The sequence below is a fragment of the Lonchura striata genome, chromosome 1 (assembly GCF_046129695.1).
Source record: "Lonchura striata isolate bLonStr1 chromosome 1, bLonStr1.mat, whole genome shotgun sequence".
Taxonomy (NCBI): domain Eukaryota; kingdom Metazoa; phylum Chordata; class Aves; order Passeriformes; family Estrildidae; genus Lonchura; species Lonchura striata.
Window position 1 is genome coordinate 157,044,365 of NC_134603.1, and position 27,462 is coordinate 157,071,826.

The 27,462-nt window shown below is 48.0% G+C and overlaps 2 protein-coding genes across 6 annotated transcripts in view; both read left to right on the forward strand.

Moving 5' to 3' along the window:
* Positions 1–3: 3 nt before the first annotated feature.
* Positions 4–5,054, forward strand: CHPF2 (chondroitin polymerizing factor 2). Of its 2 annotated transcripts, none has more exons than XM_021539001.3 (4): positions 4–313; positions 2,078–2,642; positions 3,088–3,270; positions 3,574–5,054. In XM_021539001.3, the coding sequence occupies exons 1-4, from the start codon at positions 42–44 to the stop codon at positions 4,834–4,836; spliced, it is 2,283 nt and encodes a 760-aa protein (XP_021394676.1). In that variant the 5' UTR covers positions 4–41; the 3' UTR covers positions 4,837–5,054. The 2 variants fall into 2 exon arrangements, with proteins under 2 accessions (XP_021394676.1, XP_021394677.1); XM_021539002.2 differs by having other exon boundaries at positions 221–313; positions 2,044–2,642.
* Positions 5,055–11,283: 6,229 nt separating this feature from the next.
* Positions 11,284–27,462, forward strand: part of SMARCD3 (SWI/SNF related BAF chromatin remodeling complex subunit D3) — a 73,325-nt gene continuing 57,146 nt past the window's right edge. Inside the window, exons 1-2 of one of the 4 annotated variants that reach the window (XM_021539004.2) lie at positions 11,284–11,359; positions 14,393–14,582. The gene's annotated coding sequence lies outside the window, so the exon portion shown is untranslated. Of the gene's footprint in view, positions 11,360–11,724; positions 11,882–12,249; positions 13,154–14,392; positions 14,583–27,462 lie in introns of those variants that run through there. The other 3 variants (XM_021539007.2, XM_021539006.2, XM_021539005.3) reach the window with 3 other exon arrangements.

Consider the following 27,462-nt stretch of genomic DNA (forward strand, 5'->3'; position numbering starts at 1 on the left):
TGAGGCTGCCCCGGGAGCTCGGCCCGGCTGTAGCTGCCGCCATGCGCCTGGGCGCGGTCCTGAGCGCGCTGCGGCCCGCGCTGCCTCTGCTGCTCGGGCTGTCCCTGGGCTGCAGCCTGAGCCTCCTGCGCGCCTCCTGGAGCCACGGCGCGGCCGAGGAGCGCTGCCTGGCACCGGGCCCGCCCGCGCCGCCCGCTCGCGGGGCTCCGCCCGAGGCGGCGGAGGGGAGGCCGGGCCCGGGCCACGAGGACTTCAGGCCTCGGATTGTGCCGTATTACAGAGACCCCAACAAGCCTTACAAAAAAGTGCTCAGGTAAGGCGGTTTTTTTCTGGCTTGGATTTTCTTCAAGCAAAATATTCTCACGGGGAATTTTAAATCTTCGTATAAGTGATCAGTTTGAAATAACTTGTGTAGTAAGAGTGTGGTGCACCAAGGCAGTGGCCTGGATTGTTGCCTTAAGGAGTGCAACAGACGTGTTTAGGAAATTAACCTGAAGGGAAAAAAGGCAGCAAAATTGCCCAAGAAAAGTGAGGCTATTTCTTCTCAGTACAGGGAGGGTGATTCTGCCCTGCTCAGGCGAGACCCCACCTGCAATGCAGCATCCAGCCCTGGGGTCCCCAACACAAAAAGGGCATCAGCTTGTTGGAGTGAATCCAAAGGAAGCCACCAAGATGATTAGAGGGGTGGAGGAAAAGCTGAGAGAATTTGAATTGTTCAGTCTGCAGAAAATAAGCTTCACAGTGCTCTAGCTGCAGCCTTACAGCACTGCAAAGGGAGCAGCCAAGGATGGAGAGGCTGTTTAACAAGGACGTGGAGTGACGGGACAAGAGGGGGGTGACTTCAAACTGAAAGGCAGTAGGTTTAGATTAGATATTGGGAAGAAAGTCTTTCCTGTGAGGATGGCAAAGCAGTGGCACAGGTTACCCAGAGAAGTTGTGGCTGTCCTATCCCTGGGAGTGTCCTAGGCTGGGTTGGACAGGGCTTGGAGCACCCTGGTCTAGTGGAAGATGTCTCTGCCTGTGGCAGGATGTTAGAACTAGATGATGTTAAAGGTCTCTTCTGCCCCAAACCATTCTGAGATTTGGGGGTTGTTTTGTTACTCATGTTTAATAGAACATGTTAAATTATTCTTGAAAACTTGTTTTAACTGGTCTACTTGTTAGGAAAATTCTGTCCTAGTAATTGTAGTCTATCTGTTAAGGAAATTTTCCTGCCTGACCATCCAGGAGCCACTCTGGGTATCGCACTGTCCCTGCCCTGGGCTGTCCCTGCTGGGACTAGGGCTCCTTTGCAGCTCTGGTGACCCAAGAGGTGCCTTGTTCAGCTCTTCCCACACACCAAGCTCATACTGCCAGACAAGTTTCCTTGGCCCCAGGTTTCCTGTAGCAGAGTCTCTTTGGTTTCTCTTAGTATTTCACTTAGGGTGTAGCAACATCACAACAGCTCAGGGTGGTGCCTGTGCAGAGGGACCCTGAACAAAGGGAGTCCTGGACTTTTGCACCCTCACAGTCTGTTCACTTCTTCTGTTTCCTCATGTGCCCCTTGGTGCAGTGCTGGGTTTTGGTCTGGAGTCTCCTCATTGTTCACTGGGTCCTGCAGGGCTTTGTGCTGTTTGTGAGGCCAAAGACGACCACCCATTGCTGGTTCATGGCCTGGTGATCTCCCAGCACCCAGGGCTCCATGTGCAGCTGGGATACCCCAGCACACCTCAGCCACCAGCACCAGAGACTCCTTAATAATCATTCCAGTGTTTTTGTTTAGCACACCTGCTAAGCTGCACCGTGTACTAAGCTCCAAGTGGTTAGCTCTGTGGTATTTTAATTTTAACTACACTGGCACAGTTTTCTAGCTCAGATAGAAAATGTGAGATTGTAGCTACCTTGAAAGAAGCAAGTGCTTTTACAAAATGGGATTCTCACTAGTGAGTCTTCTCTTCAACCTCTATGACTAGGCTTGACTTTTTCAGCCTGGGTAGATTCCAGCATTTAATGACTTGTCCCAAGTTACCATCATTCTTTGATTTTTTTTTTTTTCTCCTCCAGCTGTTTGTCATGTAGGTATGTACTTCCTTTACAGAACTCGCTACATTCAGACAGAATTGGGATTCCATGAGAGACTGTTTGTGGCTGTGCTGACCTCCAAGGCCACGCTGAACACGTTGGCAGTGGCAGTGAACAAGACCGTGGCCCACCACTTCCCACGCCTGCTGTACTTCACCGGGCTGCGCAGTGCCAAGGTGCCCCATGGCATGGTGCTGGTGGCCCACGGTGACGAGAGGCCCATTTGGCTCATGTATGAGACCGTGAACTATATCCATCAGCATTTTGGTTCTGACTATGACTGGTTCTACATCATGCAGGATGACACCTATGCCCAAGCTGAGCAGGTCAAGGCTCTGGTGACACACCTGAGTATTAACCAAGATGTGTACCTGGGGCGAGCGGAGGAGTTCATCGGGGGAGATGAGCAGGCCCGCTACTGTCACGGGGGCTTTGGCTACCTGCTGTCCCGTAGCCTCTTGCTTAAGCTCCACCCACACCTGGACAGCTGTCGCAATGAGATCCTCAGCGTGCGCCCAGATGAGTGGCTAGGTCGTTGCATCATTGATTTCCTTGGCATCACTTGTGTTTCCCAGCTCCAGGTACTGCCGCCCTGCTCAGGTTTTGTATTAGCTGAGCCTGACAAAGCCCAGAAACTGATTCAGTCTCTACTGCATAGCCAAGTGGCTTCTTGTGAGATGCTGCTGTGAGTTGCAGAGGAAGGAAGGGCTCTGTGCTATGGCAGCATTGGCAGGGGGGCCCAGAATCGCAGCTGGAATGTTGAGGGAGAGAGAACACACGGGATTTAATTTTCAGCCTTACTAGCAGGGCTGATTCACAGGTTTTTGAGGGCACAATAAAGGGTATGTTGGTACTGAGGAGCAAGTGGGAATGCAATGCAGGCTGGGAGGTACAACTCACTGCTTTTTTTTTTTCTGGGAACCACAGTCAGTGTGGAGAGAGGGGCAGATGGGTGTATGGGGTGAGGAAAAGCTCCTCTGTGAACTCAAGTTCCATGCCAGTCTTTCTGGCTTTTGTCTGCTGCAGGGCCAGCATTATCACACTTATGAATTAGCCAAGAATACTGACCTGGAGAAGGAGGAAGAAGAGGACTTCCAAGCAGCTCTTGCAGTGCACCCTGTTTCTGACATGACCCTGATGTACCGGCTGCACAAGCAGTTCAGCAGGATCCAGCTGGACAGAATCTATCAGGAGATCCAGGACCTCCAGGTATGTGGTGAGGACTACCTGCAAAAACTCCTTGATCAAATGGAGGATTTCCTTCATTTTCAGGAACGAGAAAAGATCATTGCTGGAGGAAGATCATTGCTTCTGTTTGTGGGCAACTGTCAGTCAGACACAGGCTATAGTCCCTTGTCTCAGAAACAGACCTCCTGATACCAGGTTACCCAAAACTCCTGGTGTAACTCTACCCATGTACAGTTGTTGGGGTTGAGGTGGGCCTGGGGAGGAGCTCACTTGGATCTCTTTGAAAACGTAGTGGTGATCAGTTTGTGCTCTCTCTTTGCACAGATGCAGATCAGGAACCTGACAGCACTGACCCCTGCAGGTGAGGCAGGTGTGACCTGGCCTGTGGGCATTAATGCCCCTTTCCTTCCAAAGTCTCGTTTTGAGGTGATCAGCTGGGACTACTTCACAGAACAGCACCTCTTCTCCTGTCCCGACGGCTCCCCAAAATGCGAGCTCTCCGGAGCCAGTAAGGCAGACGTCAGTGAAATCATTGAGTCTGCGGTGGAGCAGCTGAACCGTCTCTATCAGCCCCTGCTTCGCTTCAGCAAGCGGCAGCTGCTGAATGGCTACCGGCGCTTCGACCCCACGCGGGGCATGGAATACACCCTGGACCTGCTCCTGGAGGCTGCCACCCAGAAGGGTCACAGTCATGTTCTGGCCAAGCGAGTGAGCTTGGTCCGACCCTTAAGTAAGGTGGAAATTATTCCCATGCCATATGTGACAGAAGCCACACGGGTGCAATTGGTGCTTCCCTTGACAGTGCAGGACCTGGATTTTGTAGCAAACTTCCTGGATATGTTTGCTATGAACACACTGGACACACATGATAATGCCTTGCTGACTTTGCTTTTTATCTACCATCCCTATGATGCCCAGAGAGTTGGCCAGGTGGATGTTTTTGCTGGAGTCAAAGCCATGGTAGGAGAGCTAGAGAAACGCTATGCGGAAGTTAAAATCCCGTGGATTAGTGTTAAAACAGAGGTGCCATCACAAGTGAAGCTCATGGATATAGTCTCAAAGAAGCACCCTGTGGACACACTGTTTTTCTTGGCCAGCGTCTGGACAGAAATCAACATGGAGTTTCTGAACCGTTGCCGCATGAACACCATCAGCAATTGGCAAGTCTTTTTCCCTGTGCATTTCCAGGAGTTCAACCCTGCGCTGGTGTACCGTGGTGAGCAGACAGCATCCTCCAGCACCGACTTCCTGAGAGATGGGCATTTTGACAGACATTCCTTTGCTGAGGCCTGCTTTTATAATTCTGACTACATGACAGCGCGTACCAAGCTCGCAGCTGATATCCTGGACCGAGATGAGGTGCTGGAGAGCATGGAGGTATTTGATGTCTTCCTCCACTACTCTGGCCTGCATCTGTTCAGGGCTGTGGAGCCGGGGCTAGTGCAGAAATACACACTGAGAAGCTGCAACCCCCGGCTCAGTGAGGAGCTGTACCACCGCTGTGTGCTCAGTAACTTGGAAGGACTTGCATCCCGCTCACATTTAGCCATGGCGCTCTTTGAGCAGGAACAGGCCAACAGCACTTGAGAGATGAGAAACATCAAGAGCTTCTCTGCACCTTAACACTCGGCACTTTCCATCCCCTTCCCAGCCTTGCCATGGGTGAAGGGTATGTGAGGTCAAGGGGGGAGGAAGGCTCTCTGAGACCCTGAGGCACATGGGCTATGGAATGAGGCTGTTTCAGTAGAGGGGTTTTGGTTTGGTTTTGGGTTTTTTTAAAATAAATTAATTTTTCTTTCCAGGCAGAGTAATGTCGTCACTTGTAAACTGTGCAGTCTCTGGGATGAGGGAGGTAAATAAGCTGTAGAGTAAACCTTACTTAAAGCTGTGTAATTCTGCTGAGCAGCACAGGGAGAGAATGAGTAGGAGCTGTGTACTTGGACAAAGTTACCTTGACTGTGCTACTCTCAGGGCTGTTGCTGCACCCTCCTGTGTGTTTATGCATTTCACTTTTTCAAGAGGCATAAACACAGCTTGTCTGGGTTAACTGGACAAAGCTATTCAACCACTTTCACTTTGATGGTTTTGGCTCTTCCAGAGCTGCAAAGTGGTTCCAGTTTAAATATCTTGGGGATGGAGACTCACAGCAGTAGAGTGGATAGTAACATTTACAGTTCAAAACTTCTTTTTCCTGTTTGAATGATTTTTTTTTGCATTTTAATTTGTGCCCATTGCTTCTCTTAGCATCACTGAATGCCATTGAGCAGCAGCTGTTTGTGTCTTCCTTACACTTTCCCATTACTAACACACACATGGATGAGGCTGCCCTGAGCCTGTTCTCCAGACAAAACAGTCCCAGTTCCCATTAGTTAATGTTTCCACATCCATTTACTGGACTAACTCCAGTATGTCCATGTCTATCTTGTATTGGGAAGCCCAAACTGGAGACAGCACTCCTGGCATGTCTTTTGAATCCTTTTACTTTTTCAGCTTTCCAGCATCATTTCTCCAGCCAGCATCCCAGAAATCAAACCCTGATGTGAGCTTGTGAATTTATGTGATAAGCCAGCAAGTGTGACTGACCTGTTCATCACTGCAGGGTCACTGCTGTAGGAGAGTGACCCTTCACTCCTGCTACACTCATCTCATGAGGTGAGTGAGGTGAAGATCTGGTGTGGGCAACAAAAGAGATGCTGAAAAATTAGAAAAGCTTAAGGATTCAAAGTCAGCAACATTGGTTCAAATGGGATCGAAATTTCAGATTTTGTTATTTAATAAGTAAGGCATGTCTCAGTTATATTTACATGGGAAGATCACAGATTTCTGCAGTGCCTTATGGAGATGTGTGCTTGTTGCTAAGCGAATGAAGCAGAGCAATGCAGAGTCCCCAGGGAGGTACAAAGGAGGGCCCTTTATTGCAAAAAACAGGCATTTTTAAGTAGTTAGGCTGTTAGCAGTTACATTCCATTTTAGCATAACAAATGTAATTCAGCTAACTAGCATTCACTGCAATGTGAGCATGTAATGGTTATATAACTCGTTTTTCTACCTCCAGTTCAAATGAATCACTTTCCCATAGTCCTCTTCTACTTAGCCAAAGTAGCAGGCCTGAGCCACGATTTTACAAGGTTAACAAGGCCCTTATTTTGTAAAGTTTTTCCTATATGCAACATCTAAGCACCTGTTCACAGAATGAGGACAAGGGCAATTACCTGGGAAACCTTTTATTATTATGAGGGTTGTTCTGCATGAGGAGGTCCTGATCCATTGCGATCCAAGTAGGAAAGAGACTAGGGCTGTGTAGGGTGCTATTTAAAATATGTGTTAGAGCAAACACAAAAGAATAGTGTACATCATCTCATATCCTTTGATATGAGATGTGGGGAACCCCAGGTGGGCCTCTGTTCCACGCCCAGCAGCCCAGCACACCCTGCAGGCCCCACTTGTGGTGCTGGTTCTCCCTTTTTTGCGATTGGAGCCATTATAAGAGTGCAAGAAAACTATCCTGTTCCTCATTCCTGCTGTCACACAGAAAGGATGTTTGCATGATAATTTCTTGCCTCACTGTTAGACAACAGCCAGGCTATGTGAGTGGCAGAATGGCTGGGCATGACCAAGAGCCTCCCATGGGCATTTCTGTATGATGAGCTGGCTGAGACTGTCTGGTGGGCAAGGGTTTGTGCAACAAAGGCAGGTGTGACTTTGCCCTGTGAGCAACACAGGCATGTGTGTGCTCAGGGTAACGTCTCCTTGGGATGCAGCGACTGCCAGCTGGGATCACGTGCCACAGCAGAGATGGACAGAGTGAAAACTCCAGTGATGCTCACCTTGGGGATGCTATGCTCGTCTTGAATGCAAAAGAGACTCTGGTGCCTGAAAAATAACTTCCTGGTGTCAGCAAGGATACAGAGCTTGTAATTGCAGGTTTCAGAACAGTGTAATTTCCAAGGAGAGTTCCTTGGATCATTGTTCTACATAACACATCTGGAAGCACTGGCAGTGGAATGCTGGTGCTGTAAGAAACTAAGCAAGCAGCAGATTTTCTGCACAGGGACACAGGGGTGTCATGCCACCAAGCTGAGCATTAACCTGGGAGAGATGCAGTAGGGGATGTGACAGGTGGGGATGTCTGAGATGTAAAACAAGCTACTAAAGGAAAGGGTTTGAAATTACATAGGGCAAGCAAGAACCATTAGTGAGTCCTCATTAGAGAAGAAAGGAAACAGGGTAGTGAGATTTGATGGATGTAACCCAACAACCAGGAATGTTGTTGCCACTTCTTGTTGGCAAGTCCCTGCCTGTGTTCAGGCTATGCCAGATGATGATGCAACACTACACAGAACTTAAAATTCTTAAGAGCATCTTGTATCTTGGGAGAAAGCTGAAGGAAGCTGAAAGCTGATTATTCTATTTTTTACAATCCAGCTCTGTGGGAAAGGAAAGGCAGGAAATACTGCCAGCAAACTGCCCAATCCATAAGCTGAGGATCCTGGTTTTTTATCTTAGGGAGAGTTCTCCAGCCAGTGTTGTTTGACACTTAATTGATTATTTGGAAGCAAATATAAGATCTCTACAAATAAAATCAGCAGATATGTAAAAATATGCCAAAAAGTCATGAAGAGAGGATAATAGTGAAGAAGAGTAAGGCCCTTCAAACAGACTTTTGTCTTAGAATAGTCAAATGCAAACTTATGTGCTTGGAGAAGATGGTGTATCACTCCTCCAGAGAAGACTGCATGTTAAAAAAAAAGGTAAGTCTGTAAAGAAATTGACTGTATTAAAGTGCAAGCAGCTTAATTTTTCTTGGACTCACTGTTTCAGACACTAATATCCAGGCTCTGTCCCAGCCCTGTAAAGTACAGATTTAAGACGTGATATAACAGATCTTTACAGGTAGACACTCTGGGGGAAACAGAAATCAATTGGTGTTGACGTGAGACAGCAAGAAGGGTCCTGGTGGCATAGCACACAGCCTATTTTTAAGCCTTCTAGGGAACAGAGAAAAGAAGGTTTGAGGTTCACAAAACTTACCTGAAGATTTTAAGAAGTATTTTACAGTGTGAGATGCAGAACTCTTGTAAGATAAGGGGTAATGACTTGAAACTGGGTTTAACAGTTTTAAACTAGAAGAGGGTAGATGCAGACTAGATGAGAGACCAGTTTTAAAATGAGGCTGGAAAGCACTGGGCACAGGTTGCCCAAACAACCTCATCCATGGAGGTCTCCAAGGCCAGGTTGAACGGGACATTTAGTGACCTTATTATGAGTTGGAAATGTCCCTGTCCATGGCACGGTGGGACTAGATGGCCTTTAAAAGTCCCTCCCAACCCAAACCTTCCTATGATTCTATGAACTCTTAGAAGGTTGTGACTATGTGTACAAAGTGAAAACACTGGATACTAAAGCAGTTTTTAGTTGTCCAGGGGTAAGGCATGACTGCAGCAGATTTAATTCCAAAGAAAAACAGGCACATGCATTCAGTGCTGAAAGTGAGTAGCTAATGGAATTAAGGTGGTAACTTTTCCTGTGTGCTACAATTTACTTGGTTTGTGTAACAGAGATCATTGGAGGCAAGTGTGAAATCACTTGTCAAATGTAAGTGGGTAGAGTAAGTCCTTCACTGCCTTAATTCTCATGACTGCCACTGTACAGTGGATGAAATTTGCAAAAGAGAAATCTATCAAAGGCTGTTAAAACACAAAGCCAAAACCTCTGGTACAGCAGGTCTCTAAATTACAAATCTGTAAGCGTTAGGAGAGCTGTCAGGGAAGGAGCACTCTTCGTCTACCCTATTTAGTGAGTTTTTAATAGGCAGACAGTGTTGGCCACTGTCAGGAAGAGAGTAAATCAGTCAGGTGTGCTTATGATTTGACTCTTTGCCACCATTTTTGTCTCTTGTGCTAAAAAAGACTAGCTCTTTTTCAGGATGCCAGAAATTACAAACTATGTGAGGATCATGATACTGAGTCTGTGTACTACAGTGGGGTCATGTACTGGCCAGAAAGACAAATTATCATGATTGTCAGGTTTGATCTTGTAGCCTTGAAGAAATGCACACCCTTCTGTGATGTCCCTGCTTTCCCCAACATGCACTGGGTGTGTTTATTTTTGTGTGTACTTCACTTTCATTGTGTCCACAGCAATGGATATTTTTCTTCCTTGTCTTCAGTTGTGAAGGTAATTTCATCCATTGCATGTTTTAGACTGCCTGATATATCCTGTTGGAATAATCTGTTGATCCTAGAGAAGGATGTGTAGTATATGTTACAAACACAAGAAGCTTTGGTCCCAGCTGCATTTTTAACTTCAAGAAACAGGTAAAAATAGACTCTCCACTTTTTCATCTGTGAGAGAGCTGCTACTCTACCCCAAATTAACAAGTATACTTAAAAAACAACAGCAACAAAAAAAAAAAACAACAACAAAAAACCCCAAACCCAGATGCTGTGAACTCGGCTATTGTATCTAATCATAGTGTCCATCAGTCTTCTTCCAGACCAAAAGATAAATGATGTGCCTCTGACATGAGACCTGGATGAGTAGCCCATCTCCCTTGGGGGATCTGCCAGGGTGGCCTCCCCTCTGCTCCCTGGGTGCTCTGCACCTGACCAGCAGTTCAGGTCTGTCTGGGCAGCTCCTCCACTCAGTCACAGCTCACAAGCTGCACAACTCCAAGGGGCTGCAGAGCCAATTCCCAGCACACTGGAGAGTGCAGCCCAGGTCTTGCAGATGGTCTAAACTGTTTCACTGAAGTTCTGGAGTTGCAGTTGGTCAGATGAGCAGAGAGAGGACAGGATGCTCTCATTAACAGGTGCACATTTCTGCAGCTACAGCAAGGTATTCTTGCTCAGGATACTCCTCCATTCTCAACTCCAGTACAAAGAGTTCTTTTCATAGCAGCTTGCTGTCTTCTATTTGGCTTGGAGCATTGCCTTGTCACACATCCATTGTGAAATATTCTGTACAGCACTGCAGAGCATGTGCAGGTCCAACTGCCAGCTTGGCCTCAAGCCAGGAGTCGTGGCCCGAACCCCACTATACCAGATGCTTTCATGCCCCACTGTCCCAGGACTCACTCCCTAGACCTGTCCTTCAGCCAAGGCAGTCACACTCTCCCATTAGGAACTCTTTCCTGGATGTGCTAGGCACTTGCCTTATCTGCTCAGCATGCATGCTGAACTTTGGGTTCTCGAAGGGGGTAATTTTCTGGTGACAGGTACCACAGAAGCTCGTTTTCCATTTGCAACAGTGTTTTGCTGGTACAAATAACTGTAGGAAATAAGCTTGAAGATGTGACACAGAAAATGCAGTGAAAAAGCCAAAAGCATGTGCTCAGTCCCCTCCTTAAAAACACCCACTAAGACTTAAATCCACCTTGTGATCTTTAAAATATTTTACTTCATCTTTTAGACCTGTACTGATTTTGAGCATGTGAAGCTGTCAGGTTTGCTTGGCTCCTTGCAGGTGGAGCTCAGTCCTTTCACTGCTTCCTCACAGCTCCTTGGAGCATTACTCCAAAGTATTCATTGTCAGTGCTCATTCTGTCCGAACTTCCCTCATCCCCATGGACTGCAGGGCTTTGGCAAGTCACACTGAGGGTTCCTCCGAATTGCTCTGTCAAAGTGCACGTCACAGCGATCTCGCCCTGGTGTTTAAGAAGCAATTTTCCTTTTCTAATTATAACTGACACCGCACCACAGACCTGTAGTCCGCCAGGCCCAGTACGCTCATCTTCACCCTCCCGGGAGTCACCAGCTGCTTAACACCAAAGCGTGCGGAGAGTGGGTCGCAGCTCTGGGCAGGTTCCGAGTTTGAAGGCTTGTACGTGCCTCAGACCCTCCCCGGGCCTCTTTGCTTTCTCATCCTGCTACTACCGTCCCCGTCGCCACTGGAATTCTCACTGGCTCCCGGTGAGCCCCGCCCGGCCGCCGTCGGGGCGAGCCCCGCTCGGTACCGGGCGGGGCGGGGGCTCTGCGTCGGGCTCCGCGGCCCGGGGCGATGCCGCGCGGGGCCGGCAGGCGGCGCTGGGGAGCGCGCGGAGGCTGCGGCGGCGGCCGGGAGCGCTGCGAGCGCGCCGGGGCCGCGGCGGCGGGGGCGGCAGGGGGCGGCGGTGAGTGCGGGGCGCGGGGCTGGGGGCCGCAGTAGTCAGGGGGCTCCGGCGGTGGTGCGGGGCGCCGGTGGGGAGAGAAGGGGGTGGCTGTGGTGGCGGAAGCAGGGGCGGCGGGGCTGGGGACCCTGGCGGCGGCGGCGGCGGACCTAAAGCCAGTCCGTCTCTGTCCCGAGATCCGTCGAGGCGGAGGAGCCGAAGCGGCCCGTTGGGCTGGGAGGGCGTGGGCGCCGCACCCACTTGTCCCCGGGAGGAGCTCCGTACCGCGCCGCCCCCGCGGGGCTGGGAGCGGGGCAGGGGCCGCAGCTGCACCGCCCTCCCGCCGCAGCGGCGCGGCCGGGGCCGGGCTCCCGGTGCGGGACCCTCTCCCCCGGCGCGGCGGGCGAGATGCACTTTACAGACGGTCCCTGGCCGCTCTCCGCAGCGCCGCGCAGGCGCTCCGCGCGCGGCGGGAGCGGAGCATGGACGGGACGGTGAGCGCTGCGCGGCCCCCCCGCCCCGCCCGGGCATCTGCCAGACGCCCAGGTACCTGCCAGGCACCCGGGGCCGGGCACGGACGCCGGGCAGCGCCGCTGCTGCTCCCGCCCGGGCGCTGCCCGCAGGGCTCGCCGGTCGGGAGCCTGCTGGAGTCCGGGCGGACCCCTGCGCCGCCGGTACCGCCCGGCGGTGCCTCCTTCCTCCGCTGCCGCTCGCTCGTGGAGCCGCGGCTGGAGCAGCCTGGCGGCTGCCGCGCCGCGCTCTCCGAGCTGCCCCGCGGACTCGGCTTTAGCCGGTGCAGCGCCCGCCTGGCCCCGCCGGGTGTCCCGGCGCGGGCCCCGCTCCTCCGCCGAGCCCCGGCGGCTCTGCTGCCTTGCAGGAACTCGGCTCGCTCGGAGGGGCAGGCAGAAAGGGGGAGCCCAGTGCTCATCTACCGCCCCCGAGTGTGGGCTGCAGGCCCCCTCGGGAGGGTCTCCTTTAGCAGGGACTGACTTTACCGAGGGAGACACCATCACTCTTCCGGATTTGCCCATCCTGCCCTGACATGATGCATGCATCCTCTGGAGAGGAGGGTCCTCTTCTTGACACCCTGTCCCTGGAGACACCTCAGCGCTGCCCTGCATCTAGCTGACTGCTGTCTCTGGTGCTCCAGGAAGCACCAGCCTTCACACAGGAGATGGCAGCTTTTGAGAGAGAGTAGTTGACTTGCTGCCTCTAAGATGCCTCTCAGTTCTGTCTTCAGAGGGAGATACATGGTCCAAGATACTCTCTCAGGACTAAGAGATCCGTGTCTGTGAGAGACTGATGCTCTGCGTGGCCTTCTGGAATACCTCCAGACTTCCCACACAGGCAAACCATCACACTTTGGCACCAGGAGTTTGCTGCTGGAGATTGCTGCTCTTTTCCTCCCTCCTGTTCCCTGAAGCCTGAACTCTTCTCTGCCCCTTCCATCACCGTGGCCTGTGGAGGATCCGTGTGTGCAAGTTGCTGCTGGGAGAAACTGAAGTAGAATTGAAATGGGGGACTGAGGAGCAAGCAATGTCATTCACCAGTTAGCATGATCTGGGAGAGTGTGCATTATCCTTGCCTGGTGCTGCCAGCACTGCCCTTCTTGGAAAGACCGACTTCACACTACCACCATTTAAGGAAGTCCTGCAGCTTCTGGAAATAACCAGTACCTTGGTGTTGTCAGCAATCAACAATCTGCTGTTTTGCATGGGGACACCACCAACCAAACAAGCTGAGCTTGTCTTCCCTCGAAAAACTCCCTGACCTCTCTGTGAGGAGGAACGTGCAGCTCGGCCTTGCCCCTAAGGCAGGGTGAGGACACTCAGCCTTTGCTCTCCTCCTTTTCCTCCATGCTGCAGTAATATTCCTTTCTGTACCTCATGCACTCTCACTTGTGCTGCCTCCACTGCAGTGTTTGCCTCAGCCCCTGGGTGCCTGGGCTCTGTCCTTCCTTGACTACTGCTCTGTTTCAGCAGAATTCACCATTATCTTCTTTTTGCCCCTTGTTCTTCCCTTTCTTTGACCCCACTAGATAGAGAGCCTTAGTCCTGTCCCTGGTGGAGTTATCCACTCTGCTCATTCTGCCTGGCACTGCCCAGGCTGGCACTGCAATGCTCATACTTCCTTCCGTTTCTTGCCTTTCCATTTTCTGAACAGTTGTTTCTATTTGAATGTCTAGATGTGAGCTTATGCTTGAGAATGCTGTGTGCACTGGTGCTCACACCTGTTCTGCTGTAATGCTGCTTTTCTTCATCAGCTACAGTACAGAGCTGTCAGGAGCAGCAGGGCTTTGTATGTGCAGGTGCAACCGCCTCAGCTCTTCCATGGAACAGGTTCCTTTTCCTTCTTAGCCTGCTTTGTCTTCTTTGGGAGCTATCATAGCATGCAGACACTGAAGCTGCCTGGCTGTGCCCTAAATCTGTAGGATCATTAATTATTCCAGTCTGCCACACTCTCCTTAACCTACTCGGGCAGCTAATGGTGCCTGATAAAATGCTGGAGTGTTCTGGTAGGAGTTCATTTTGAGTTCTTTAAGGAATTGAATTTTTTAAGGATGAAAACAAGCTGACTTGGTTAATGTTCCTAAACTGGCCTGCTTTCCCAAGGTTGAGAACAACTGTGTGAGATGATATCCTTGCTTCTTGGGACAGGCAAATTCCAGGGGTCTACTCCAATTCTCCCCACCCTGTGGTTCTTATCAGAGCCTGATCAATAGGTTGACAGGTTATGGGTAAGCAGTAACCTCTGTGTTCTTTCCAAACTCCACAAATACAAGCCTGGTCCTATGGTGCAAACTGAAGAGCCTACATGGATGGGCCAGTGCCTGGGCAAAACTGCTGTCTTGGCAGCCTGGTCATGCACCTATGTGCACAGTCTCCAGAGAAGTCCCAAACTGCTGTGTCAGTCTCATCTTCCCTTTCTTCTCCCCTTCTCTTTTTCTGCAAGTTGTGTTGCTTATGAAGTGTCACATGGGTTCATGCTGTTCTAGGAAATGTTATTTTTATTGTATGTTATTTCACTCTCACCCGGTATGTACTTTTCTCTTTTCAGAGCTGGATCCAAATGTATCCTCAGCCTGCTGTCTTAGAGCTGTTCCTGCTTAAGGTCACTGAGAACATCTCCTGCTAATTCATCATGACATAATAGCTGGTCTCCTGCTCCATCCACAGGATAAGTTTCTTGCTTCCTCTTGGTCTACACAGATGTGACTCCAGGTATTCAGCTGTCTTGTCTGATACAGGTAGGTTTTAGCTCTTTGAAAAGTGACCCATTTTAGTCAGGAAGGATGTGTCTGTGCTTTGGACTGGGGATGGAAAATGTTTGCCTTTGGGCATGTGGGAAATACTATGTTGTGAACTAAATCCTGAGACGCCAGCTTGCTGCTGCTGACATAAACTGGTCATTTGAATAGCCAATTACTTCTGTGGTAGTGTGTGCTAGTGTTGGCAGGAGGATGCTGGTCTGGCAGAGTGGACTAGTTCAGAGGAAGTGACACTGGAGGATGCAGTTGCTAAGAGGAGTCGTAGAAGTAGTAGTAGTAGTAGCAGGTATTCTTTGTGGTAATTCATTACTCCATTTGCCACAAGTAAACATGATTAGTTCTTGTCAGGTGGTTATTGATCTGTGGGGTTTCATGCTTCTCAGTGCAGGTTTAAATTAGCTCTTCCCAGCTAGGAAGACTTCTTCAGTACTTGCTGTTGCTGGGTGGGCATTGGGCATCTCCATGATAAGGTGCCCAAATCTGTCACTCACATCCTCATTTTCTACCATTAGTTACATTCTTCTTGTTGCTTTTGCTGTGAATATCCACCTGTGGCTACTTGTCTGTTTTCCCAGCCAGTACACAGCATGCCTGTAGGGGACTTTTGTTTTTGCCACACCTGGATTGGTGAGTTCTCACCTTTCACAGCCTACACAGGTCACCTCACTGGTAGTGTAAATTGTGTGGTAGAAAAAATTAATACTATTTGCTTTGGAAATAAACAGCCTAGGTTATAACAATTCTCACTGGAATTGGAAGGGCCTATGTATGAAAACTCCTTCAGTTTTTTGATGAAGATGTTAATGTTAACATTCTTTATCACTCAGCACCGTCTCCTTGCCCAGTGCAGTGGTTTCCAAGCAGAGTGCTTGGACTAACACCTGGAATTTGGTGGTCTCTCCTTGAATTGACCAGCATTCCAGGAGCTTATATTTTCTGGAAAGATGCAGCTGGAGGAATTGAATGGTTATTAATTTAAACTGTGAAGGATTAAGAGTTCGCATGTTATACTAGGGGAGTTATCCAGGTTTTGCATTTATATAGAAATGTCCTGGGTACATGGAACCAGGCAGGTATCTACAGTTTATGTGCCTTTTCATCTAGTTCACAAGGTTGTACTGTGCTCTCCATAGTGTTTTCATAATGCAGACACTGGCTAACAGGTCTTCTGGGAATGTTCCTCAGAGTGAGGAACAAGTGAGGTGTCTTTGATTTCCTCAGTGTTTGTCAAGTGAGGTGTGAATTGACAGCCTGAAATGCCCTTGTCAGTTGTTTCCAATATTCACTGAGTAGATGGGGAAATGACAATGACACTGTCATTTCTGCACCTCCCCTATGGAGACAGGCTGAGAATGTTGGGACTGTTCAGTCTGGAGAAGAGAAGGTTATGTGGAATTGTCTGAAGGGGCTGCAGATGAGCTGGAGAGGGATTCTTTGTTAGCAACTGCAGTAATAGGAAAATGAGTAATGGGTACAAATTGAAAGAGGGGAAATTTAAGTTTAGATATTAGGAAGAAATTTTTACTGTGAAAATAGTTAGATACTGGCACATACTGCCCAGGAAGGTTGTGGATGCCTTGACCCTGGCAGTGCTCAGAGCCGAGTTGGATAAGGCATTGAGTGACCTTGTCTAGTGGGAGATGTCCCTGCCCAGGGCAGAGGGGCTTGGAACTAGATGATCTTTAAGTCCACTGCAACTCCTTAACATTTTATGACTCTATGATGTGAAAGAAATTTGACTTCACTTGGGGAAATTTTGAGGCCCAACAAAGCATGATATCAAAAATTTATAAATGTATTAATTTTAAAGATTTAAGTCAGTCATTTTCCCCTGTCAAATACTATGATTCATGGCAACGGCAACAGCAGAATTTACAGTTAAAAGGTGGTGTCTACATGGAACAGAAGAGCTGTATTTGCAGCTATGAGACCAGTGAGGAATGATTTTGAAATGTGACTTGCAGATTTTTAAGCTTTCCATTTTCATGATAGAGGACATAGTGGAAAGTTACTTGAGGGGTTTTATTTGTGTTTGTTCCTTGAGATCGTAGGGGTAACCACACCGTAACTGAATGGGCTGGCAGGCTGATCACTCTGTGTGGACAGGGGCAATCTTAGCAGTTGCAGGAGAAAGTACAAAGCTCATTCACTGTGGGTCACAGAGGGGTAGAATGGTATGGGTTGGAAGGGACCTTCACAGATCACCTAGTCGTGTTCTAGCGTTTCACCTCACTCATTGTAAAAAATGTCTTCCTTAGGTCTAATCTAAAACTGCCCTCTTTAAAACAGCAGTTTAAAAGTGTTCTCCCTTGTCCTGTCTTACAGGCCTTGGTAAAAGGTCACTGTCTTTCTTACAAGCCCATTTTAAATACTGGAAGGCTGCAAGAAAATCTCCCTGGAGCCTTTGCTTCTCTTGGTTGAATAGCCTTGTCTCTCTCAGCCCATCTCCAGAGCAGAGGGGCTTCAGCCGTCAGAGCATCTCTTTGGCCTCCTCTGGGATTGTTCCAACAGACCCATGTTCATCTTGTAGTGTGGACCATAGGTGAGGTCTGACAAGTAGAAACGGGAATAATCCCCCCCCATACATGCTGTTGATGCTGTGGGATCAGCCCAGGACATAGGCTGTTTCTGGGATGTCAGCCCTCATGGCCAGGATCTGTTCCCCCAATAAATGAGACGGAGAATTGGTGATGACCAAAATGGAGAAGGCTGAGGTACTCAACAACTTTTTTCCTCTCAGTTTTCACTTGTAATTGCTCCTCCAAATCTCTGGAGTCCCTGAATCTCATGGTAAGGACAGGTGGAATGGAGCCCTGCCCGCTGTGGGAGTAGATCAGGACCTAGACCATCTGAGGAACATGTATGTACAGAAGTCCATGGGACCTGATGAAACATGTGCCAGGGTCCTCAGGGAACTGGCTGATGGTGAATCCTCTCTCCTTAGTAATCTGTATTCCTCAAAGGACATCCCATGGCTGGAGAAGCCAGCTATCAACACCAGCCATGAAGCCAGGTGTTGATCCACGTTGGTTGTGGTTGTTTACACCTTAATGGATCTTATGGCTAAAAGAAGCTTTTGGATCTTATGACACCCATATTTTACTGAGCACTAATTGATTTCCATTGGTCCTTACTAGGAGCCTTATACCTTCCACAAAAACAAGCTGGTTAACCATTGGAAATTTAAATGTGATATACTGCTTGTAGACCTTCTACCGGTGGAGGGTTTAAGAACTTGGACAAATATCTGTTAAGAAGGGTTGTGGCAGATCAAGGCTGTCTTCGGGCAAGGAAGTAAAGGCCATGCCAGGCTCTCTGCTTGTTCTCTTAATACTTAGCATTCTTGTATGGATGAAAATCTGGTGCCAGTTTTGTGCTTGGTAGTCCAGACCTATCTTAGTAAGGAAGTGAACCAGTGTGGACTGCTAAGAACAGCATAGATCTAGATCTATGCCTAGATCTCCCTGGGATGTGCACAGACCAGCTAGGGAACAAAGGCAGTGTGCCCTGAGACAGGGCACCTGAGAAACATCTGCTGTCATGACTTTGCTCTGGACTGTCTGGTGCTTTTACTCTCCACCATCCTCTGAAGTAAATGGTGGTGTGTGTCTTGTGGACATTTGACACATACAGGCTTTGCCAGGTGGTTTACAAGTTTGAGAAAACTGGATGCTCCTTATCTAATTACTGCTTTTTACATCTTCAATGTCTCTTGGCAAGTCCTATGCCAGTTAGTGCCCCAGACTGGCTATTTTACATGAAAAACATTTCATTCACTTTGAACTTAGTCCTCCATTTTTGTTGGTGATCCTCAAAGTTCTTCCGTTACAAGATAATGTGCTCCTTTTATCACAGTGACAATTTTTATTCTGTATATTTCCTCCCTCCTCTGCAATATAAACAGGCACTCTGCTTCAGTTCCTCTCCATAAGAGCATTACTTTGTATCTAGTCTTTCTATATCTGTATGGTTATAATTCTGCTGCATGCTTTTAGAGATGTGACCAGCACTGGCTGAAGTGTGATAAAAAAACAGTACTGACTGATACTGTGTTCTGTAATGTCTTCTGTCAAGCTCTTCATAAATCCTTCCGATCTTATATTCTGACTGAATGCTTCTGTCAAGTGCTGCCGCCATCCTCACCTGTTAATATCTCTAACAATGTAAATTGTACACAAAGTTTAATTAGTGGAGTCCTGTTTTTTGTTTGAAGACTTGGTGTGTAAGTGTGCCACTGCAGGTAAGGAGTCAGCGCGTCTTCTGTAGAGACAAACACATGCCCCATGGGTCTGTTATGTTGTTATTCTATTCTCCATTGTGAACCTGTTTTATTAGGATTAGAATTCTTTTATAGGTAATGTAAATAAAAGTGGGCTTGTCAGCATATTGCGTTTCAGTGTTTTGAAAATGGCTCTCAGCCAGGTTTCTAAAGAATATAAAAGCTAATAAGGGAAACAGATAGTCAATAAAGAAAACTCCTCGTATGCAGTAAGAAAAAGCAGTGGCTTATACAATGGTTGAGGTTGGAAAGGCCCTCTGGAGGTCATCAAGCAGAACTGGTTGCCCAGGACCATGTCCAGACAACCTTTCAGTATCTCCAAGCTGGAAGACTCTGCAGCCTGTCTGAGCAACATGTAAATGCAAATAGCATTTTACACTCACTGTAAAATGCTATTTTTTGATATGCCAAGGGAACCTCTTGTGTTTCAGTTTGTGCCCGTGGCATCAGATCCTGTCACTGGGTACCACTGGGCTCTGAAAAGAGCCTGGATCCATCCTCTTTGAATGCTCCCATCAGGTATTTATATGCATTTATGAGCTCCCCTCTGAGCCTTCTCCAGACTGAGCAGTACCAGCACTCCTGGCCTTTCCTCACAGGAGAGATGCTCCAGTGCCTTTGTCATCTTCCTGGCTCTTCCCTGCACTCCCGAGGATATCCGTGTCTCTCTTGCACTGGGCACAGTGCTCCAGCTGTGGCCTCATCATGCTGCACTGAGGGGGAGGACCCCCTCCTGGCACTGTGGCCAGTGCAGCCCAGGTGCCCTGCCCTCGCTGCTGCCTCGGGTTCCACTCAGGAACTTTGTCTGACAAGCTGCTCTTGGGCTGAGTCACCCCCTGCACGTCCTGATGCCTGGGGTCGTTCTTCCCCAGGGGCAGCAATTTGCACTTCCTGGTGAGTTTTGGCAGGAAATGTAAGGGTACACCTTCATTAAGGTCAGGCAGTCAAGGAGATTCTCCATGCAAAGGGGATCATGAGTAAATGGGGAAAGTGCTACAGAAAGAGAGAGACACTGTTAGGCTGTTAGTCAAGGGATAATGGCAACAAAGCCCAAGAGCAGGCTTCCACTGACTGATGAGCCTTTAGGAAACTGCAGGCATAGCTTTCCAGAGGTCTAAGCTGGGTTACTGCAATCCCTGGGACACCGGGAGTTGCTGAAGGTGGTAGCTGTAGAAGGATTAATAAATGTTGTGGTTTTGTGCTTTCTTGGCTCCCCATTGGTGCTTAGTGTATGATGAATTATTTCCAAAGGTCTAAGTAATACAGCAACAAAATTAGATGATAATGTGACATTATTTGGTGCAGCAGAACCTAAATCTGTCTCTTAGGATTGGGGAAGAGTGTTTCAAAACTGGGTGATAATATGGCGGAATACATTTATATGTAACGTGCATAAAGAAAATAAACCTGCTAATGTAGCCACATCACTGCTAAAATTATCTCTTTCAGCTCAGGAAAGAAATCTTGGCATCTTTATAGAGAGTTTTCTGTAAACCCGAGCTTAACAGTAGTGATTAAAATGGAAACTTTGATATTAGATATTACAGGAAATGAATCAACAAAGCTGAAGTTTTGAGGCTCTCCTATGTTGTGAAGAGAGAATAGCGTTTTGTATCTTTTAAGATGCAGTGACTAGTAGAACAAGAGGAATTCTAGAAAAAGTGATTAGGACAGTGAGAGGTGGAGAGATTTCCATCCAAGGAGGCATATGAAAATTCTTTAGAGTAATGATATACGAAGGTAAAAGTGCTAGAGATTATCAGCCACAACTGAGGAAAGTAAAGCACAAATAGACTTAGAATTTATAGGAGATACAGGCATATGGTGAAATTATGAAGCAACAGGCTTAAAACTAGCACAAAATATTTTGGGTGTTGGGTTTTTTTTCAGTTGAATATAAGCCCAGATGCTGCCATGTGGGCAGGAGGCCAGTGGTACCTGGCTTGTAGCAGCACCGGTGTGGGCACAGTGCCTGTGCCTGTGCTGGCCCTGCTGAGCCACCTCCAGTCCTGGGGGCAGCTCTGGGCCCCTCGTGACAAGAAGGACATGGAGGGGCTGGAGCGTGTCCAGGAAATGGAGCTGGGAAGGGGCTGGGGGAGCTGGGAAGGGGCTCAGCCTGGAGAAAAGGGGGATCAGGGGGGACCCTGTGGCTCTGCACAGCTCCTGACAGGAGAGGTGGAGGTCGAGCTCTGCTCCCAGGGAACAGGGACAGGAGGAGGGTGAACAGGTTCAAGTTGTTGGGAAATATTTCTTTACTGAAAGGGTTCTGAAGGCCAGCACAGTCTTCTCAAGGAATTATCAGGGTCACCATTCCTGGAGGGAGGATAAAAGACATGTAGACATGACACTTGTGGACATGGCTTAGTGGAGGACTTGGCAGTGCTGGATATATGTTGTATATTATGATCTTGAAGGCCTTTTCCAACCCAAATGATTCTGTACTTCTATTCTGTGATTAGTAAGTGGACCATGTTCCCCGTCACTCTTAGGGCACTGCCTGCATTCAGTCAGTAAATTGAGGAGTAAAGGGTGGAGAAGGGTCCCTGTGCTGCCAGAAACACCGAGCCGCCAGGCTTCCCCATCCTGAGGCATGCTAGCCACTGATCCTTTGAGCTCAGTCTCTAGCAGGTATGTGGAGCAGAAGGCCCCTATTTCACTTGACACTCCTCCCCAAATTGCAAATCTTAAGTATCGGTGCAGTCTTTTCAGAAGGATGGGGAAAAGGCTTGGGTGAGGGTGGAGAGAGAATGTGAAACCAGCAGTGCTGTGGGCACTGCATCCTGCAGCCAAGCGAGCTGCCTCGCTCCTCCTGCATGGCTGCAGTGCAGATCCCCCCGGCACAAAGCTGCTGTGCTGCAGGACTGTCCGGGCTGAACCGAGCAGGGCGGCCGCAGAGGGGCAGTGCGGACCTGCCAGGACCGTGCAGACCCTGGCTATGTGCGCTGTGTGTGCTGTGTGCGCTGTGTGTGCTGTGTGCGCTCTGTGTGTGTGTGTGTGTGTGCGCTGTGTGCGCTGTGTGTGCTGTGTGCGCTCTGTGTGTGTGTGTGTGTGTGTGTGTGTGCACTGTGTGCTGTGTGTGTGTGTGTGCGCTGTGTGCGCTCTGTGTGTGTGTGTGTGTGCTCTATGTGCTATGTGTGTGCGCTGTGTGCTCTGTGTGCTCTGTGTGTGTGTGTGTGTGCTCTGTGCGCGCTGTGTGTGCGCTGTGTGTGTGCTCTGTGTGCTCTGTGTGTGTGTGTGTGCTCTGTGTGTGTGTGTGCGCTGTGTGTGTGTGCTGTGTGTGTGTGGTCTGTGTGTGTGTGTGTGTGTGCTGCCTGGGGCTCTGCTACAGAGCTGTCTCGTTCTACAGACATGCTCTGGTTTAACCTAGTGGCAAAGACAGAGGAGAGATGGACACTGCCTTTTGCCAACCAGCTTTTCTGGAAGTGGAGTTCTAGACCACAGGAAGCCTATGGAGAGGAAGGAATCAGTTTTATTGCATATTAGATCAGTCAGAATGACTTGAAAGAGCAGCAGGACGACAGGAGAAAAGCAGGCATGCAGAAGCGTGTAGGCTGACAATGTCATTTTTAGTGCTGATATCAAAACCAGATATTAGGGATAATCTGGCATATTATAGCAAAGCGCTTAAAACATATTCTGAAAACAGGAATGGAATAATGATTGATGTACTTAACTGGGGGAGGTGGTTATGGCTGTGTAAAATTCTTCATGATCTTAAAGATGCCGAAATGCTTTGGGCACAGTCTCCAAAAGCAGTGGCTGTCTCCTTGGCAACAGGAAGGCATCTATCTGTTCCCATGGCAACGGACTGGAGGGGTGCTCAAGGAGGGCTTGTGCAGAGCTCCCAGCTCGTTGTTGCTCCTCCCTGGAGCAGAGGCTGTGGGCACATTCAGGTGCTCTGATTCTGCAGCTGACAAGGAGGAGTGAACTGGAATAATGTGGTACGGTTCCTGCTCCCTGTGTAAAACAAATTAATTGCGCAGTGTTGCTTCATCTGGGGAGTTCCTTCCTAATTGCCAGCATTAAAGAGTTCTTTGCAGCTCCCCATAAGGAAAGTAGATTTTTGCTATCCAGAGAGACATCAGAATGCTTGGTGTTGATTCTTTCAAAGGCGTGGACAGACTGATCTGAAGAAACAGGAAACAAGGTATATGCAGAGAGTTTGCATCTCAGCAACCCTTTCTGGTGTCTAAAAGGAGAACTGTGCAGAGACCCTGACAGGCCTATCTGCATTAGATCCACCACATAAGAACTGCTAATAAAGTAAGCTTATTATGTATAGTAGGCACCACTTCTTCTAAACTCACTGTGAGTCTTTTCTAAGTAAGCCAACTCATATTTGGCACCAGAAGTAGGATTGAAGCATGGTTTGATGTTTTTATCTTTTCTAAATGAGGCTGGGATGCAGAAGCACTAATGGAACCATGATAATTTCAAAGTGATCAACTGAGAAAATTTTAGAACCAGCATTTTGAATGCATTTCTATGTATTGTGTGTAAGTATTACTAAGCAGTGTTTAGTTTTTTTCATCAGCAGCCTGCTTTTCATTCCAGTAGCTTCTTTCTAGTCCTGCATTAAAAGATAGCAAAACAGAAATGCACTACTTACCTTCATTGGCATACTGTTTTGCCCCTAATACATACCTTTTAAGGCAAAAAATACTTTCAATCGCTGCTGCTGGACTAGCATATATGCTTGCAGGTAAAGGCACTCCAGGTATTTTGTCCTTGCCTTGTCTCAGCTCCAGTCTCCAGGCTGTGGTTCCTCATACAAATTCACTACATGTTGATTAGGCAAGCTGATTGAGTTACTTGTTATGCTTAAGTCTTTCCTGAGTAGAATCATAAAAGCACAGAATGGTTGAAGTTTAAAAGGACCTCTTGAGATCATGTGTTCCAACCTCCCATCTCAGAGCTGGGTCAGCTTGAGCAATTTCCTGGGTATGAAGTTCAGTAAACTTCTGAATATCTGCAGTGATGGCATGAACTTGCTCTTTGGGCAACCTTTTCTAAGTAAAAACCTGCCTGTTCACCTGTTGTGTGTGTCCATCTGGCTCAAACATTCCCTAATCTTGTCTTCCTTCACTTATGGCAAATCTTCCTTGCTCCAGACTTCCTTACTGGTCTTAGGAGCCTGGAATTCCTGACAGCCAATCTTGTCAATAAAGAAAGATGCAAAGAAGACATCCAGTACTTCAGCTTTTTCTGTGTTCATTCTCAGCAAATCCCCTCCCCAGTAAGCCTACATTCTCACATTTCTGTCTTTTACTGTTGAGATATTTGTAAAAACCTTTCTGCCTGCCCTTCATGTTCCTTACTAGATTCAACTCCAGGTGGGCTTTTGTTATCCTTATTGCATCCCTGTATGCTTGGACACTGTCTCTGTATTCCTTTTGGGTCACCTGGCCCTGCTTCTGCCTCTTGTAATGCTTCAGCTCAGTCAGGAGTTCCTTGTTCATGCATGCAGGCTTCCTGCTGCTTTTGATTAATTTCCTACCTGTGGGATGAACCAGTCTTGAATTTGGAGGAGGTGATCTCTGAAAATCAACCAGATCTCCTGAAACTCTCTTCTTTCCAATTCATTGATTGTTTTCTACCGTGTCCATCCTCTCATGTTCCTGAAATATCATCTCATGGTCTAGCCAAGGCTGCTCTGACCTTCACATTCCTGACCAGTTCTTCCATGTCCAGCAGAGCACCTCTCTTTGCTCCTCAGCTGCCCATGTTAAAAGTTTATCATCAGTGTGACCCAGAAGCCTCATGGATTGCTTGTGCCATGCTCTTTTATCCCCTCAGCAGACACTGGGCTAATTGAAGTCTTCCATGAAGACCAGAGGCTGTGGACATGGGGATTTTTCCTGCTGTCTGTGATCTCACTACTTCTTCCTCAGCAGGTGCTCTGCAGCAGACACCCACCATGGCGCTCCATGTTGGTTCCACCTGATAACTCTGACCCTAACTCTGGTCTGTGAGCTCTCAGCTCATGCTCTGTCCATCCCAAGATGGAACTCTGTGTGCTCCAGCCACGCGCTTGGCTGAAGGGCAGCTCCTCCTCTTCACCCCCAGCCTGCCCTTCCTAAAGAGTCCTAAAGGCTCCAGCCAGCCCAGCACTCCCGTCCTGTGAGTTGTCAGTTACCTTGGAATTCAGTGCATGGCCAGGGTGAAAAGGGACCAGAGAGAGCATCACTAACAGCGTGGATGTTTGGAAGCTTTCTGGAGGAAGGAGAGGTGGGCTGTCGGTCTGGAAGCAGATATGGGACCTTTGCTATAGGAATCAGGAGAATATGTCACAGCTTCATCAGTCTGAAGATGGTGACTGAAGGCCTTCTGTCCTCCAGCCATAGGCAAGTGGCATAAAAAGCATTTCACATGTTCCTGCTCTCACAGATGCTTTGCTACAGGGAGACTGCAACAAGATCAGGAGCTGAAATATTAACTATTGGAGTTCCACATGGTCCATTCTTCCCCAGCTGCCAGACAGAACAGTAATTTTCTGAGGGTGTTCTTCAGGGCTTTGGTTTGAAATGTCAGAAACATGTTGTTTCTGCAGGCAGGCAAGAGGGTTCACAGCACTGGTCTTTTGATAGACAAATGGAGTTAAATTTAAGGGAAGATCATAAACTTTACAATAAGGCTGTAACAGGAGAGGGATGTAGGTCTGTAACTGATTTTGATTAAATAATTTCTTACAAAAAGCTGTGATGGTTGACTCCTTGCAGCACTGTGGAAGAGGAAGGGCATCCTAGGGTTGCGTGGCAAAATGGATGCAGGGCAGGGTAAAATCAGCAAATGCATAAGGCTGATGGGATGCACAGGGATGCAGAACTGGGCCCTTATCTACATGCAGTATCTGCACTGCATATAGACAGTTTCAGAGCAAATTTTTGCTTGTGGCATTCTGAGAGGATTTAATCAGAGCAAAAAAAACCGGTATTTGCCAAGTTCAGAAAAGACAGAATTGTGGCTTTGTGATGTGCAACAGCAGAAGCTTCAACTGGGGAGACAAAGGATTGACTCGAATAGAAGGAGGTGGAGAAATAGAAGATAAGAAAAAATTAGTAACTGTCAAAACAAAATCAGCCAAGTGGAAGAGTTGCTAAAGATCAAATGCAGCAGAAAAGGAGTAAGTTATGTGATAGACAGAAGAACTTTTTCTGAAGAACAAAAATATTACAAGCTTTTTTTGTGTTGGAATATTTCTTAGCTCCCTATATTTCTTATTATTGGAATATTAGTGATTAACTTTCCATTACATAAGCTTTTCACTAATTTGTTATGTTTGTTTTATGCTTGTTTAGATTAGGTGAATACCCTACTGGAGATTAATGTCCAAGATCTGAACTAAAAGGATTTAAAGATATACTGGCTTAATTTTCATGTTACCTTAGACGTACAATAACAGTTTAGAAAGTCTTTCTCTCTATAACCTTAGCAGAAATTTATGTATTATTATATGGCATAATATTTATAATTAGCATTTGGTGTTGCTGTATCATATGTATATGGCTGTGTATTCTGATATGTGTATCAGAACACTAGGGAATCTCTTTGAAGAAGGAAGCATAGTTATTTCCCAAGAGACAAGAAGGTAGTCGAAATCCCCCACAAGTGTGTTATTTCTGTGGTTTCAAGTTGTAGGCTGGGTATAAATTGATCTGAAAACAGGTGTGGAGGATGGGGCGCACAGGGTAGGAATTTGGTGGCTATTCCAAACAAGTGTAGCCAGACAGCTGGCATGCCTGTCGGGAAGACTGGTGTTCTCTGTTCCACTGTGCTCCTTCTATTTCCATCCATTAACTTCATCTGCAAACTGTCAAGGTCAGAGACAACATGGCTCCTATCTGTACCTCCTCTCAGTCTCAGGCACCAGAAACTACCGAGTCCCAAGAATGGGAAGGATTGTAGCATGTGACAGAGAGTGTGACACAAAGTACAACACTCAGCTCTTCTCCCTCTGACAGTTCATGGTCATGCACAAACGCGCCCCTCTCCTGGAAGTTCTCCCAATAAACCCCGTTTCGAAAAGCACTGAATGCCAGAATGATTCAACTGCGTTCTTCTGCATGTTTTGAAGCTGATGCAAGGAGTGACTCGTGGCACCACTCGTGGCCATGTCGCTCAGAGGTGCTTTCCGGACGGCCGCGGTGCGTTGCTGCGCGCCGTGCGCTGTGAGCCAGGCTGAAGGCAGGCCGTGCCTCTGAGCGGGAGCTGCCAGCCGGCTGTGCCGTGCTCCGCTGAGGGAGAGGAGCACACAGCCACCGGCTGTGCTGTAGCCAGACCGTTGCCACTTCTGCAATGCTCAGTTGCTCAGATGAGCCTTAGTCAAAAGCCCATTGTCCAGCTGGAGCCCAAGTGCAGTAATCATGTCCCTGTGCCACGAGCTGCTGTGATTCATACAGGTATTGATGTACTGGGTGAATCGGTGCTGAAAGGATTAGCAAACCATCCTACCTGCTCTACAGACACAGCACAGTTCTTTATCAGGATTTATCTACCACCAGCTTGATTTTTTCCCAGCTTAAATCTCCTGTCTTAACATTTTAGGCCGAGTTGAGTTTTTTATCCTCTCTCCCAATTGGC

Bases quoted from the DNA above. Each gene is read 5' to 3' on its own strand.
- CHPF2 (XM_021539001.3), top strand. From the start codon at position 42: ATGCGCCTGGGCGCGGTCCTGAGCGCGCTGCGGCCCGCGCTGCCTCTG. The intron at 314-2,077 runs GTAAGGCGGTTT...CTTCCTTTACAG, and splicing joins CCTTACAAAAAAGTGCTCAG to AACTCGCTACATTCAGACAG. The intron at 2,643-3,087 runs GTACTGCCGCCC...TGTCTGCTGCAG, and splicing joins CTTGTGTTTCCCAGCTCCAG to GGCCAGCATTATCACACTTA.